The sequence below is a fragment of the Pelophylax lessonae genome (genome assembly GCF_965119305.1).
Source record: "Pelophylax lessonae genome assembly, chromosome: 1".
In the NCBI taxonomy this organism is placed as follows: domain Eukaryota; kingdom Metazoa; phylum Chordata; class Amphibia; order Anura; family Ranidae; genus Pelophylax; species Pelophylax lessonae.
The window spans coordinates 181629377-181646270 of record NC_138768.1 but is presented as its reverse complement, the minus strand read 5'-3'; the positions used below and the strand labels follow the sequence as shown (position 1 = coordinate 181646270).

Genomic DNA, 16894 nt, shown 5'->3' with positions numbered 1-16894 from the left:
TACATCACGTGTGTCGTGACTTCTTCCGGGGATGACGGAGGGTATGTGGGGAGGCTGTTATATCTAGATGTTCAGCACTAGAGATTAGGGCTGCCACGACGCGTCGACGTAGTCGACTACAAAAAATCGTCGACGTGCGAAAAAAGCGTTGACGCGTCAGCACGTGACGTGACGTCACACGCATCTCGCGCGAGTTGCATTAAAATAGCGGAACAGCAGCGGTAATGGCGACATCTGATCCTGGGGGAGAAAAAGCCAGCAGCAGCAGCGGTTCCACGTCCAGCAGCAGAGTACAAAAGGCTTCCAGCAGCAGTTCCAGCAGCACACCACCAGTACAAAAGACAGCGAGAGCCCGATCACGGTCATCAAGGGTATGGGAATACTTTCAGCAGAGGCCAAATAAAATGGTCCTCTGTTCCCTTTGCAAAAGTGAAATGGCATACCACGGCTGCACAACTGCTATGCATGAGCACCTCAGAAGAAAGCATCCTGGCGCACTGACCACAAAGGACGAGCCATCTTTGTAAGTACTAGTACTACTAATTTCAACAATATAATTAATGCATTGCTAGCTGATGATTGCTTAGGCCGGGCCAGCTCACTTTTCTTAAATGGACTACAAGGCATTTTGCATTTGCAGCCCTCAGTGTCTGTCTTGTGGATCCCTCAGGTCATGATTGACAACAAGTGCAATGATCTGACCATGACCACCAGCACACCGGAGAGCTATTTTGACTGTGACTGCACTCTGCAGCATTATTAATTACAACATTGGCCATGGATATCTCAAAATTCTACTAGAAAAAATACAATTAATATTGTTAGCGTTGAGGCTGAGCATTCATAGATGTGTAAATTGGTAATGTTATTAATTATTATTATTATTAATTATTATTATTGTTGTTTTTCCTCAGGAAGAGGCAAAGCTGTGTACAAGATTTCTACTTTCATAAAAAGGATGTCACTGCTTGCACACCCCAAGTGGCCATTACACTTACCAATAGCATACTCAACATGATTGTAAAAGATATGAGACCTCTTTCTATTGTAGACGGTCAAGGATTTCGTGAGATGATCAGCACATTTTACCCAGGATACACACTTCCCTCCAGGTCCCATTTCACGAAGCTGATGGAGAGGAAATATGAGGAGAATTTTGAAAGATTGAAAGCGTCAATCAAAGATGTCAAATCCAAAATAGCTCTCACCACAGACGCATGGACCAGTATTGCCACAGAGGCATACTTGGGTGTCACATGCCACTTCATTAATGAAGACTGGAAGCTTACATCCTACAATCTGACCACTATGCCACTTGAAGATCGCCACACAGCTGAAAACATTGCTAACTGGGTGGAAAAAGCAGCTGAGAAGTTTGAGATATCCATGGCCAATGTAATTGCAGTTGTTCATGATAATGCTTCAAATGTTGTCGCTGCTCTGCGTATTTTGGAAGAAAAGCATCCTGGCATCTCTTCTCTCAGGTGTGCTGGTCATACATTGCAGCTAGTTGTCAACCATGCCCTGAGGGATCCCCAGATCAGCAAGACACTGAGGGCTGCGAAGTGCCTTGTGGAACATTTTAAAAAAAGTGAGCTGGCCACTACAAAGCTTGAAGCAAAGCAACAACAAATGGGTACCCCTGATCATGCACTAATAAATGATGTATCTGTAAGATGGAACAGTACTTTACACATGATCAGTCGCCTGCTTGAACAGAGGTGGCCTGTGACTGCCACACTTTCCGATCCTGATGTCACACCACGAGGGAAGCGCTTCCTGGATTTAAAACATGATCAGTGGAGCTTACTTGAGGAAGTGGAACAAGTCTTGAAGCCTTTTGAGTGTGCTACTGTTTTCTTGAGTGGAGAGTCCTATGTGACTGGTTCCGCTCTACCTCCTTTGGTAAAAGGCCTCCAGAAATCCATACAGAGCACAATTTGCGAGATAGCGGCAGTCAAGGCTTTCCAAAATGTTGCTGCACAGGAGATGACCACAAGATGGGAGAGGGAAACTAAATTCAGAGATGACGGAGGAGAAAATATATGTCTTATTGCAGCAGCCCTGGACCCCAGATTCCGCAAGCTAAAATTCCTGGCAGCAGAGGATAGTTTAAAAGTTCACCTCAAGGTCCAAGCTCTTGCTCTTGAAGAGAAAAGAAGATATGAGGAAGAGCAAACACATCAACGTCAATGTGAGGAACAGGTTCAGTCAGCCAGTGCAATGAGTCCAGACATGAAACTTTCAGAAAAGAGGCAAGTGTCTATGTTGGACTCTTTGCTCGGTTCAGATTCAGATGAACACCACAGTAATGGTGAGGATGACACTGGTCACATCCAAGATCCAGAAATTCACAGTGAAGTTGTGAGGAATGAGATACACATGTACTTTAGTGAGCAGGCCATTCCAAAGGAAGACAATCCACTGAAATGGTGGAAGGAAAATGAAGGGAGGTTTCCCATCTTGGCCATGCTGGCAAAGAGTTACTTGTGTGTGCCTGCAACATCAACCCCATCTGAAAGGCTTTTCTCAGTTGCTGGCAACATTGTGACTAAAAAAAGAGCAAGCCTAACTGCAGAGCATGTCAATATGCTAACCTTCCTCCATTGCAATGCTATATTATAGGTACAGGCCCCCAACCTGTACCTATTGCACTCTCTTGGGTTGTATTGTTGGACTTCTTTAAACTACAAGATGGCTGTTGGCTGCCTTCAGGTAATCTTTCCTCAGTATTGGCCATTATCATTTGCACAGTGTTGAGCTTGCTTTTTGTTGGACTTGGCTCCTTTAAAACTATGTTAGTTTTTAGGTATGTTTTACATTTACAAGTAACACACACACCAAAAAAATACTGGTCAACAATAACACTGTATATGGAAAACATACCTAAAAAGTAACCAAGTTTTAAAGGAGCCAACTAGTCCAACAAAAGCACTGCTCAACACTGTGCAAAAATAATGGCCAATACAGCAAAAGATTACCTGAAGGCAGAGAGCTGACTTGTAGTTTAAAGAAGTTAAAGTGTTAGGCAGATATGGCATTTTTCATGCCTGATGCCCTAAAGTGTTTGGCACTTTATGTGTCTCTTGTATTTTTGCACAGTTGCACAAGTTAGTGTTGTTGAGCACTGCAGTGCTTTATAATTTATATGGCATTTTGAATGCTTTTGGTTTTGAATTAATGGCATTATTCCTGCCTGATGTTAAAGTGTTGTTTACATTTTATTTTTGCCACTGAAACTTCAACCACATTGAAGTATTTTTTGGAAAAACTTTAATAAAAGTTGAAATATTATATTAGAAGTTGTACGTATCATTTTTTGTAAAGTTATTCAAAGGATTATTTAACTAATCAAAGAAAGAACACTAGATTAAGCAAAAGAACACTAGATTAAGCAAAAAAACAAAAAATTTAAATAATCGTTAGATTAGTCGACTAATCGTAAAAATAATCGATAGATTAGTCGACAGACAAATTAATCGTTAGTTGCAGCCCTACTAGAGATCAAATCTCGAGCGGTGAAACCGCCATGTTCTTGTAGCAGAAACTGTTCGCCTATGGAGACTGGGCTAATAGCGGGAGATACCGCCATGATATTATAGCCAAAATAAAATGCCAAAAACTTCAATATATAGCGGCAAATGAAAACTATGGTATAGCTATTATGTAAATTTTTAAAAGTTATTTAGTTCTATGGCCATAAATATGTACATATGATGGCCGCAATAATGCAGATATTGATGTGTGGAGTATTATGGACTTATGTATGAGGTCGGAAAAGAACGTGTACACCTTGTTAGAAACTGCCATAATCATTAAATCATGTACAAACCATATGCAGACATGATTTATGCACTACATAAATGTGAACGAATTATAAAAACATTTAATTACATACATGTTAAAATAGCTGAATTAAAATATATGAATAAATTGCGATGGTGCTTGGATAAAGTAGACACTTATCTAGTATAACTTATCTAGTATCACTTATCTAGTACCAAAAGGATCTTATCTAGTATAAATTTATCTAGCATCACGTATCTAGTACCAAAAGGATTCACTTATTGCACGTTTCTTTTGGACATTTATGGTCCAGATTGCACAATATAAGTTTTTGGACACACCGTTTTCTCTGAAATACACCAATTGATGATACAGATATATGTGAAGAGATCACCTGGTGTTTAATGCAAATCAGATTATCAAGTTAATGTATGGACACTTAGCACTTTATGATATACGTTGCACATTGTATACAATAGAATATTTTCTGCGTGTATGGTTATTATGAAACAAATTTATGCAGTGCTAGCATCAATATTAGTATTTAGGTAAAAATATATAAACCATACAATTATTATATACACTCAAATGATCTAAACATAAAGTGCTCAAGTGCTGTGAATCATCAAATATATCCAAGTGAACAATAAACAATAAATATCAAGTGCATATAAAAGTCCTTGTATTGTGATCCAAATAAGGTGCTGAAGTGCCAAGATAAATATAAGGTGCTTTCAAAGTGATAAGGTGCCCCTCTCGGTTCCCCACTCACCAAATTGCCAATATATAAAGACCTTGTATGATATTGCACAGTAGCCCAGGATCTTTAGGGAACTTTCTCCAATATGACCTCCGGTATTATATGGGTCCGCTTCCGCTCTCCCGCTGCATTGAACGCCAATGGGTTGAAGAGAAATCTTCCTCCTGAGAAATAGACTATTCCGGGAGTGCGGATCTCCTGGTGGTTCTCCACTACGCTCTGGAGCTGGCTTGGATGACTATGGTACTCTTATATCCTTCCACTGAGGGGGGGGGGGGGTGCCATAAAACGATGCTTAGCCCTCATTCAGCATTTCTTTTCTGCTCTTCTATTAAACAACTTCCTTAAGAGGAATGCAGCGGGAGAGCGGAAGCGGACCCATATAATACCGGAGGTCATATTGGAGAAAGTTCCCTAAAGATCCTGGGCTACTGTGCAATATCATACAAGGTCTTTATATATTGGCAATTTGGTGAGTGGGGAACCGAGAGGGGCACCTTATCACTTTGAAAGCACCTTATATTTATCTTGGCACTTCAGCACCTTATTTGGATCACAATACAAGGACTTTTATATGCACTTGATATTTATTGTTCACTTGGATATATTTGATGATTCACAGCACTTGAGCACTTTATGTTTAGATCATTTGAGTGTATATAATTGTATGGTTTATATATTTTTACCTAAATACTAATATTGATGCTAGCGCTGCATAAATTTGTTTAATAATATTTTTCTAAGATTTTCTTAGTGTCTGCAGCAGCTGCACACACCTACACATTTAATTTGCTTTTCTTTTATACACATAACCACATAGTCACGATTTGTAGCGCGGGTTTAAATTTGATATTCAGTGTATGGTTATTGTCTACAGATCACGTGGAGACACCCCTTGCTCCACAAGTTACTTATACCATCACAATTTTTGCACTGAAGTACGGACACTCAGCACCTTATTTCCTTATTCACATAATATTTTACCTTGTTTTTATATATGATGTGTAGCGATCATGTGTAATAATTGTATGATTTACTGATTTTTTTTTTGTACATTATCAGCGTTTGTGTACTTCTAAGAAGAAACACACACACATTTATTTATTGATTTTGTCACTTTGCACTTAAAGAGAGGCAGCGCAGCACTACACCAAACTTTATAATCTGTTTAAGGCTAAGGATAAGCTTTAAGTGTCAGCAGCAGCCTCACAACACACTGACCCCACTAACACATCTACGTTAACGCCAAAGACCCCTCTATATTAAATGAACAAAAAATGGTAAGAACCCAGGTTAGTGAACTTGCTAAGAGAGCATGATGACCAGGGAGGTCATTAAAAAAAAAAAAACATTGAAAACAATGAACAATAATATGTGCAACGTGAGTTACCTGCTGAAGATCTTCACTTTCTGATTTTAATTGGGCTACAAGGGCTCGCATGCAGCTTTTCATTGAACACAGGGTGGCCTGCAAGATCAAAAGAGAAGAAAAGTTTAATTTTACTCCATCCACTGACCAATTCTGGTCCACTTAGCATTAAGAAAGCTATCAGCTCTTAGAAGCCTATGGCCACACTGATGCTCTTTGACCCTTAGGTCAAATTATAATTCTACGTCAGACAAGCCAGTAGAAGTGAAACTGAACTGGAGTCTCTCCAACCTGCTAAATGTATGTGGCTGGGAGCTGGATAACCATTGCTTCAGCCAGAGGATTCCTAAACAGAAATAATTCAGAACCATTTCTTTAAACAGAAGACTGAAGAGTTGAGGACCACAGAACCACCATGTATTGCATGTTTATCCACTTCTGGACCAGTGACGCATCCATACGTTGCCTAGACTTTCGGTGGTTATACTGGGATGATGCCTGCAGCTTTTTAGAGCTATCAGTCGGCTCTCTTGTAAAAGCAATCCTAACGGCTAACTAGCTGCTGGTATGTTTTTTCAAGCAGCGGGAGGGGCCACCACGCTGCTTTTTTTTTTTCAGCTTTCATGGGCTCGTCTGATCCAGACACCCAGGCGTCTAACTGGTGCTTCTGCTGGCTGATCAGGGAGCCGAACAAAGCCTGGATCTACTTTGATCAGCTCTCAGCTATGGTAATCCGGAAAAAAAAAAAAAAACGAATTTAAAGTGCCCCTGGCTAGCACGCGTGTTGGTCCACGTGCACTCAAACAGCAATCGCTCCACACATGTAAGGTATCATGGGCATGACATATTTGGTATCCGTTTACTCTACGTTTTTTCATCTTTTATATTTTACATAAAAATTGGGTTATGTATTCTTTTTTTCCCATTCAAATTAAAAAAAGTGCATTTTTTTTAAGGGCACTTTGACTGAAAAAAGATTGGACAACATTGCTCTAGAGGGCAGAAATTAATCTCCGAAAATGTAAACTGAAATATGTGATCTTTAGTAATTTCTTTCAATGTACTATACAATTTCTAAATATGCATAATGCATAAAAAAGTAAATACCACCTTGTTGGCTACATCTCCAAAAGTCAGGTTTGTTAATGCCATCCCAGCATATCGACGAAGTGTAATACTATAGTGGTCATTAATAAGTCCATACATTTCACAATCTACTTGAAGTAGTTCTGCAATAGCCTGCAATCCCCCTGTTTGAAAACAAAAATAGTGTTACATTCAGAAACCTTTTCAAATGCTTGGATGTCAAGTCTTGGAAGTTTGCACATTATCTTACCAAGTTCATTCATTGCATGCCTGTGTTCTTCATCAAATGAGAGTTTCATCAATACGCAGACTGCTGGGCAAATCTGATGTTCCACAGGAGCAGGCACTGAAAATGAAGGAAAGGTTTTCATGACTTTCTCTAACAGTGCATGTTAACTGGCCTAAAGCTCTGCAAAAAATTCAGGCTTTAACGGATCTGGCAATCATAGACTGACTAGGGTTAGTAGAAATTTTTGCCAGTTCGGCTTTAGTTTTGCATCATTTTAGCTTTATAGTAAACTGTGGCACTTGGGGAGGCACTGGAACTCTGGTGAGAAGATTTCACCATTTCAATTCCCAAGATATGAAAACTCAATGATAAACTTTCCAACTAGCATACAAAAATTGACAGGTTCATGTCTCGAATATATTTTGCAAGACATCTTCAACTGGATTTAAAAATCAGGAAATTCATGACAATAAATCTTATGGATTATATTAGCCCAAAACTGATGTTTTATTCTGCTGCCTTCGTAAAATATTTTCACCCAATTTACAAGTAGGTATATAGAAAAATATAAACACTCAAGTTGAACCTCTTGCAATCATACCCCACACTGGGGGGGAAATTCCCTCACAACCAGAAATTATTAAGCTAGGGTCATTCAAAAGCTGGGTTTCAACAGCCAGGGTGGAAGATCTGTCCTTGCGATAAGGTCTGGCCGACCTGATAGAGGCCGCAGAGTGTTAGCTAACAGACAATTGAGCTTGGTCTACCACATTGCCTGAGTTCAGCCTGGAGCTATCAGAATGACCGGAATGTCCTTTCAGTTCTTCAACGCAGATAAGGTAAAATTTTTATTGAAGGAAATGTATAAATAAGGGCCTACTGATTCAATGGTGCCACTAGGGCATCTACCATCAGGTCCTGCATCCTAGAAACAAATCTGCCTTGTTGAACTGAGAAACGAACAGACTCACATACGGCACCTCCAAATGCAGATTATACTGTCATGTATAATCACGAAACACAGAATCCCTGAATGGCTGAAAGGAGGTCTGTCTGATGTTGCCAAGTCATGGGAAGACACAAAGCAAAAAAATCCAGGTGAAGGATGGAGGAAAAATTGACCTATTTGATTCCATCTGAAACATCTGAGGGCAAACAAAAGCACCAAGCGTCTTTAGGCCTGGTTCACAATAGTGCGATTTCAGATGCGACTTGCATTTCAAAGAATTGCATGAGAAGGGAAAGCAAATGTTTTCAATGTTGTTTGTTCACATCGATGCTTTTGGAAAAGGTTCTTGTACTACTTTGGTGCGATTGCAGTGCGATTTTGGCCCCAATTAATATACAAACCTTAATAAAGTTGAATTTATAAACAGTAAACAGGTTTGAGAAAACATCTTGAAATGTTTTGACTGCTGGAGCACAGGAAGACACAAAGTGAAAAATCAAGGTAAAGAATCTCTGGATACTACCTTCTGCACCCACACAAAGATATGCAAGTTTCCCAAATCTCTGAAAACCATCAAGCATCCTCTACCTCCAATGGAATTTGTGGAGGTGGACCTGCATGCTGAAGTGGATTTATTTGTGGACTTGGATCCCTTGGTTCACAAGGTTGCTTAGGACTCTCAGAGTCCCGAGGGGTGGAAATAAAGACTTGTGGGTCCACGAACTGAACTTGAAGAAATGAAAGAATATTTTGATGCAGGACAACAAAGCTTTTTTAGCCTGTTGTTCCCCTGACCAGCACTTAAAGCGGAACTAAACTATTTCAAACATTGACTATTTTTAATCCCAACACTGCTAGCAGTAGTAAATAGATAGGAACACATTTCATATTTACTGGTTTGAACTTTTTTTTTTTTTTTACACACGTTTCTTTAGTTACTTCTTGGTTTATAGGCCTAGGCAAATTATGTCATTCATTCCAGAAATATTCAGGGAGGGAAGGGATTTGCTCAGCTAAGCACACCTTCTTGCCTGCATGTCTGAGCTAAGGGCAGATTGATTGCAGAAAGTAAATGCTACATGAATCACCTCATCATAGCCACGGCTAGAAATGCTAGGGGGAGTTTTTCAAGGTGATTTCTAGGCAAAATAAAGCATGGGAGACATGGGTGGATGGGTGAGTGTGCTTTGAAAATCAAAAATGAAATAAGTATAATATTTAATTGGTTTGTGGTGCTCTTGGACGCAGTGTAGTTCCGCTTTAAGCCAAATCGCTCTACAGATCAGGACAGAAAAAATGGATAACTAAGATAAAAGCTTGTTGACATTAAACGCAGTGTCACACAAAGTAACGATCATATGGTCATTGCAATAAATAAACTGAGTGTTACCACCGGCAGCTTCCCAATTTAGACCAGCTAGGTCAGGTCAGGAAAAAAGTGCTAGCTAAAAACTTGAACCAAATCCCGGAGGAACACCCACCTTTTAGGAAAGAGATGCGCAGAAAGACAGAGCGCTGGTGAGCAAGTACAATCGGTGTTGTGTGATGAGAAAAAAAAATAAAATAAAGGAAGAAGCTGCAGAAATTTAAAATGGGAATTCAAGCCTACATTGCCAAGTCGCCAGAAAAAACTTAAACTCGCACCATCAAGGTACACCGATAAGCACATAGGACGTTTTTACTGTGTTCCTCATGCTGTGCCCAGGTTCATTCTGTGACAATTAGCAGAAACATAGAAAAAACAGGTACACTATGAGGAATAATCACTAGCAAAACAAGTGACCTCCAGCAGTTAATTACAAAAAGTGAGTCTTTAGAGACAGGGACAGAAACTATCACAGCTCTGGTCCCAATACTCTTCAAGGAATCCCCAGATAAACTTCCCTGATCTAAAAAGCAGAGACCCTTGCTACCCAGAACACAGACAGGTAGTCCCTGTAAACCATGAGTGTCCAACCTTTCGGCTTCTCTGGGCCACATTGAGTTTATAGAAATTTTCTCGGGCCGCATATAAAAATTATACTATAGTTAAGGTATGTAAGTAATAAAACGCTGCCACGCCCTCCTGCGCCGTGCCACGCCCCCCTGCACTAATTTAACACAACTAGAGGATAATCAAATGAAATGCAATCAGTATACAGAGGTTTACATCTTCTGAGAGATTTTAAAGAAACACTCTAACCACCATGACCACTTCAGTGATTTAAAGTGGTCATGGTGGTAGGAGTCAGAAACACTGCACATGCTGGGATATTTAGAGTTATGTGTTGGGGGATAGTTGCACCCCTAGCACATGTGACTTAGGCAGCCAGAAAATGTCATGTCCTTATTCATACATGTATAAACAAGGACATGACATATTATGACAAAACACAACTGGTTATTTAAAAACCTATTGCAACAATTTACATGCACATACCTTTTCTACTTATTTTGCAGACTGCTGGCGGCTACTGCTGGTGGGAAATGCTGGTCATGTGGATACTGCTGGTCATGACGTTGGGTACTGCTGGATGAAGCAGCGGCTGCAGTAGAGAGCAGAACCGCTGGTTCCTGTATGGCTCCTGTCACAGGCGGAGTGCATTTCATATCACTCCGCCTGTGCACAGAGCCGGAACTATACAGGAAGCAGCGGCTCTGTCACTGACTGCAGACATCCTAAGTCTCCCGCGGCAGTCGGGAGATCGCACGGCACTTGCAGCCTAGTGCGTGCCCATCCAATGCAGCCTAAACCGTGCCATCCAATGCAGCCTCACCAGTGCATGCCCATCAAATGTAGCCTGATCAGTGCCCATCAATGCAGCCTCACCAGTGCATGCCGATCCAATGCAGCCTGTCCAGTGCATGCCCATCCAATACAGCCTGATCAGTGCCCAACCAATGCAGCCTCACAAGTGCATGCCTATCCAATGCAGCCTGATCAGTGTCCATCTAATGCAGCCTGATCAGTGTCCATCCAATGCAGCCTGATCAGTGTCCATCCAATGCAGCCTGATCAGTGTCCATCCAATGCAGCCTGATCAGTGCCCATCCAATGCAGCCTGATCAGTGCCCATCCAATGCAGCCTCACCAGTGCATGCCCATCCAATGCAGCCTGATCAGTGCCCATCCAATGCAGACTCACAAGTGCATGCCCATCCAATGCAGCCTGATATGTGTCCATCCAATGTAGCATCACTAGTGCATGCCAATCCAATGCAGCTTCACCAGTGCGTGCCCATCCAATGCAGTCTGCAATGAAGAGAGAGAGGAGAGCCGCTGGATTACACAGAGCGGGGATCTCCCGTTTACCCGGCGACTGCTGTCATACAAAGTCCTGCCTCCTGGACCGGCTCCTATGATAGAAGTCACCAATGTGCTGTTTATCATGGGAGCACGTCCAGGAAGCGGGGCTTCGTATGACAGCGACCGTTGGGTAAGCAGGAGATCCCCGATCTGCTTGTAATCCATCAGCACACCCCCCCCCCCTCCGAGGCAGCCTCTGCCTACAGTTAGTTGGAAGCCATTGTGGCCGTGCCCCCGACTCGACTTCCTTCCTCCCCAGCAAAAAAATAATAATTGTCAGGGGGCAGTGGGCCGCATTGCCTGTGGTTCCGGGCCGCAGGTTGGACATGCCTGCTGTAAACTGTAGGACCATCACACAGAGACAACACCAAAACACTTAATAAACTGGGGAAACCTGCGCTCCTTGGCTACCTAGCCTCCCAGGATTTCCAATATCCAACCTGAATCTACCAGTAGCTAAAAAAATCTTTCAATTCAAGAAAAAATATGGCAGAAAGGAAAGACATCCATTCTTCTAATGACACTAAGAGCAAACAGGCAAGTGTGTGAGGGGTTGGCCTTCAGTTTTCTATGTGCCTAGTGTCTATTTTTTTCTGTATGCAGCAATAATACCTAAGCTGCATAATTATAATCAAGTTGTGACAAGGACAATAGAGAAAATGTTGTTTTAAAATGCGTTTCAACTTTTGAAAGCAAATTTGGATAACTCCTATTTAATATTTGTTATACATCCCAATTAGAATAGCTTAAAAAAAATAAAAATTTGCTGATTAACTTTTTTTAAGCGATTTTTACGTAATTAAAATCCTACCCAGCTCTCCCCTGCTATATCATGTTATGAGAAGTTTGTGGAGTAATGTTTAACATGATTGACCCTGTGTGTACCGTGCTGGCAAATTTCACTATCCATTGTAAACTAGAACTGAACCATGTCTGTCCTAACAAAGGATTGAATCTCAGAGCTTAGGTTTGCATTGTATGTTAATGCACTTTTTTTCCCACTTCAGTCTCTTAGGCTGGTCATACATTATACAAATTTCCTTTAGATTTACCAAAATCATAAAATACGAGGTCAAACCTTAACACCTTCAATTTGTAAGCAATTAGGCAGGCCCTTGCACCACAGTTGAAGGTAAATCTAAAGGAAACTGAATAAGAAAATGGTTTAATGTATGGCTTTGCCTCATCTTAACATTGCCATCTTTTCAATCCAATAGAAGCTTTTTTATTTATTTTTTTAGGTATGCTGTGTGACTAGGAACACAAACATATTGGGGGGTCTCAAGTTTGAGTGCAAAAGGTTGAAATACACTATAAGGGCATACAAGGCTTTTATTTAGAACAATTCCATGTCAGTTACATGGCCAGGAATTACGTTCTCAGTCACTAGGGGAAACTAGGAGCTGTCACTGACAGTGACAGTGGGGTGTGCATTCCTCAGTTAGAATGTTGCATTCTCACAGTGGTAGCTCAAAACTAAAAGAATTATAAAGTCAGAAAGTTTTTTTTTATCCTAATCCATTCTATGCATTAAGATAAAAAGCCTTCTGTGTGCAGCAGCCTCCCCAGCACCCCCTAATACTTACCTGAGCCCCCTCTCTATCCAGTGATGTCCACGAGTCCCTCAGCCGTCTGGGACTCTCCCTCCCGATTGGCTTTCGTTCACTGACGGACACAGCTCCAGAATCTTCTTGACCAATGGGACGTTGCAAAGCAGTGTCAAACATGAGGGGTTGGAAAAACACAGCAGAAAAAAACCATAAAGCCTAAACCTAGCCAACCAGGTAACATGGAGCTCAACCAGAAACAACTGGAGCTCACCTGAAAAGTCCTCTAAAACAGCAGCCTGAAAAACTTTGCAGCCAAAAGCAGCATCCGCAGATGCCAACACATCTTTGTAAAATTTTGTGAAAGTGAGCACAGACGACCAGGTGGCCACCGTGCAAACCTACGCCACCGACGCCTGATGGCGGAAGGCCCAGGAGGCACTAAGCGCCTGCATAGAATGCTCCTTAACAGGGAAAGGGGGAACCTGACCCTTGATTGAATAGGCCTGCAGTACCATTTGTCTGATCTATCTGGAAATGGTCGCAGCAGACGCGGCCAACCACTTGTGAGGTCCGTCCTAAACTACTCGGTTGCTGCCAGGTACACCCTGATCATACGAACCACATCCAGAGAATACAGGGCAATCTCCTTAGGATGCTTAGGCTTAGGACACAGGGAGGGCAACACAATGTCTTCATTCAGATGGAAACCAGAGACAACCTTGGGAAGGGACGACTGACAAGGGCGAAGCACCACTTTATCTCTGTGAACCACCAGATAAGGTGAACGACAAGACAAAGCTGCCAGCTCGGACACCCTGCGTGCAGAAGTAATCACCACCAAGACGGCCACCTTCTGGGACAATGGAAGCAGAAGAATCTCATGAATATTTTTGAAAGGAGGTTTCTGAAGAACCGACAATACCAAATTGAGGTCCCAAGGAGGCAACGGAGACCGCACAGGCAGAGCCAAGTGGTGAACCCAATGAACAAAGGTGCAAACCAAGGAATGAGTAGCCAAAAGCCGTTGAAAGAAAATCGCCAAGGCCAAAACCTGGCCCTTGATGGTACCCAAGGCCAGGCACTGTTCCACACCTCTTTGGAGGAATGCCAAAATCCGAGCCACCTGAAAAGGAACGAGGAAAAACCCTCAGAGACTCACATCACGCAATGTAAGCCTTCCAGACGCAATGGTAACTCTTCCTAGAGGTAGACTTCCTAGCTTTCAACAGCGTGGGAATCACTGAGTCAGACAACCCCATATCCTTCAGCACCTGGTTTTCAACAGCAAAGCCAGCAACTGTAAAGCAGGATGGAAGATCAGCCCTTGGGTCAAGAGGTCTTCCCTGAGAGGGAGTCGCCAAGGGACATCGGCGACCAGGCGTACCAAGACATCCAAGGACCCCAGGATGACCAGAATTCCTTCTGCCTCAATCCTTCTCAGAAGTCTCGGCAGAAGTTTGAGAGGGGGAAAATCCTTTATCAGATGGTACTGCCCACAAGGAGCCAACAGTGCATCCGTGGCGTCGGCTAGACGATCCCGACACCTTGCCATGAAACGCCTCCGGATTAAGAGACCATTCTCCTTAGTCCAGGGCCTGTCGACTGAGGTAATCTGCCTGCCAATTTTCCACCCTGAAATATGTACACCCGAGAGGGCTGGAATGAAACATTCCGTCCATCTTAGAAGGCCGGCTACTTCCCGAGCCGCTAGGACACTTTTTGTGCCTCCTTGATGATTGACATATGCCACGGCCGCGGCATTGTCCAATTGAATCCGTACCGGACACCCCTGAAGACGAATCATCCAATGGGCTAGACAAAGTCTGATCACCTGAAGTTCCAGTACATTTATCGGTAGCCTGGACACCTCCAGAGTCCAAACCCCCCTGAGCACAGTCCATGCCCAAAACACCTCCCCACCCGTACAGTACAGGCTGGCATCCGTTGTGATCACCGTCCAGTACAGGGGAAGGAAGGATTTTCTCTGTTGAAGAGCCTGGGGGAACAAAGCCACCAAATCAGGGACACACTCCTAAACCGGCTTTACAGGATCAGATTGTCCAGAGACTGTGGATTCTTGTCTCACTTGGCAAGAATCTCCCTTTGCAGAGGTCTCGTGTGGAACTGCACAAACAGAACTGTCTCGAAGGTAGACACCATCTGGCTCAGCACCCGCATGCAAGTCCGGAGAGACAACCAACTGCTGGACAACATAAGCATCCTGCAGCTTCTGGAACTTGTCCAACAGGAAAAACATCGCAATCACCCCCTGTCGCAACAATGCTAACAACAGGGTCAACACTTTTGTGAACACCCGGGGAACTGAGGGGAGACCAAAGGGTAGCGCAACGAATTGATAATGTTCCTCGCCCATGGCAAAGCAAAGAAAATGCTGATGCCCGACATATATTGGGATATGAAGGTAAGCGTCCTTAATGTTGATAGAGGCCAGAAGATCCCCTTGATGAAGGGATGCCACTACCATGCAAATGGATTCCATCCAGAACTTTTGTACCAGAACAAAGCTGTTCAAGGCCCTGAGGTCAAGGATTTGACGAACTTTGCCTTCCTTCCTGGGAAGAGTAAATCGGTTTGAATAAAACCCCTGAAAGCCTTCCGATTCTGGAGCCAGAACAATGACCCCTTGTAAGAGCAGATCTTGCACTGCCCCGAGGAGACTTCGCAGGTGATCTGGGGACAAACGCAGGTTGAAAGGGAAGAACCTTGCCGGAGACCAAGACCGAAACTCGATCTTGTAACCAGACTGGATTAGCTCGTTGACCCACCTGTCTTGAATCAAGGAGCCCCAGGGGTCTGGAAAGAAGCAAAGACATCCCCCCAACCCAGATACGGGTGAGGGTGTCCCTTCAAGCAGAAGAGGGCTTATCTGCGGGTCTGGAGGGACTCGCCCTCAGCTTACCAGACTGCGGCCTATTTGAACCTCCTGAGGGGGTTCGAACTGGTTTCGACTATCCCTTGTCCTGAGATCCTGAGGAACGAAAGTGGTGCTTGTGACCTGAGAAGAAAGGGCCATGTTTGCGACGAGACTCCTTGCTCCTGGGAGCCTGCGGGAGAAGAGTACTCTTCTCCCCGTAAGAGCCTTAATGATCTCATACATGGATGCTCCGAATAGGCAATCTCCCTAAAAGGAGATCAGACAGGACCTTCTTGGAAGCCTGGTCCGCAAAACCAGTATTTGAGCCATATCATGTGCCGAAGGATCACCGCTGTTAGAGATACCCTGCAGACTAAGAAAGCGGCATCCAGAGAGGCATTACAGATGAACTGCAACCCCTGGATCAACTGATTCGTCAGCGCCGCGAGGTTAGGGGGAATCTGCTTCCCTTCCAAATCCTGGCGCAAAAGCTTTACCCATTCGGTTAAGGTCTGAGAAACCAGAGTTATGGTAAACACTGGTCTAAGGATGGAACCGGCCATGGTAAAAGGGTGTCCGACCAGAGATTCAGCTCTATTGTCAAAAAGGTCTTTAAAAGACCGAGAGTCCTCCACTGGCAGAAGGGTGGCTTTATTCAACCTGGAAACCTGAGAATCCACCACAGGTGGTACTGTTCGCTTTATTTTAACAGGGACTCTTCAAAAGGAAACCTTCTGGCGAAATGCTTAGGCACCCCGACAGAGCGTTTAGGGAAACCCCACTGACTCGCGAAATTTTGTCAAAATAGGCAGTAAAGGGGAAAACCTTTGCTGCCTTTGAGGATCTGTGGGTATAGAAATGTACCGGTGTCTTTAACGCAGCCGTGTCCTCCAGTTTTAAAGTTTCCCACACCGATATAATCAGTGCATCCACTAGCGCTTTTTCATGGGGAGATAGGTGTGGGTAAATGTGGGGTGGTCGACAGGGGGACTCTTATAAATGAG

General features: G+C 43.2%; 1 protein-coding gene across 2 annotated transcripts in view; it reads right to left on the bottom strand.

The window, feature by feature from the left end:
• The window catches only part of APC (APC regulator of WNT signaling pathway), a 283126-nt gene that overhangs the window by 14320 nt on the left and 251912 nt on the right, over positions 1-16894 (bottom strand). For both annotated transcript variants that reach the window (XM_082244064.1, XM_082244063.1), the window contains exons 12-14: positions 7252-7347; positions 7026-7165; positions 5937-6014 (exon numbers count right to left, since the gene is read on the bottom strand). In XM_082244064.1, the coding sequence (XP_082100190.1) occupies positions 5937-6014; positions 7026-7165; positions 7252-7347 (314 nt within the window). The remainder of the gene's footprint in view (positions 1-5936; positions 6015-7025; positions 7166-7251; positions 7348-16894) is intronic.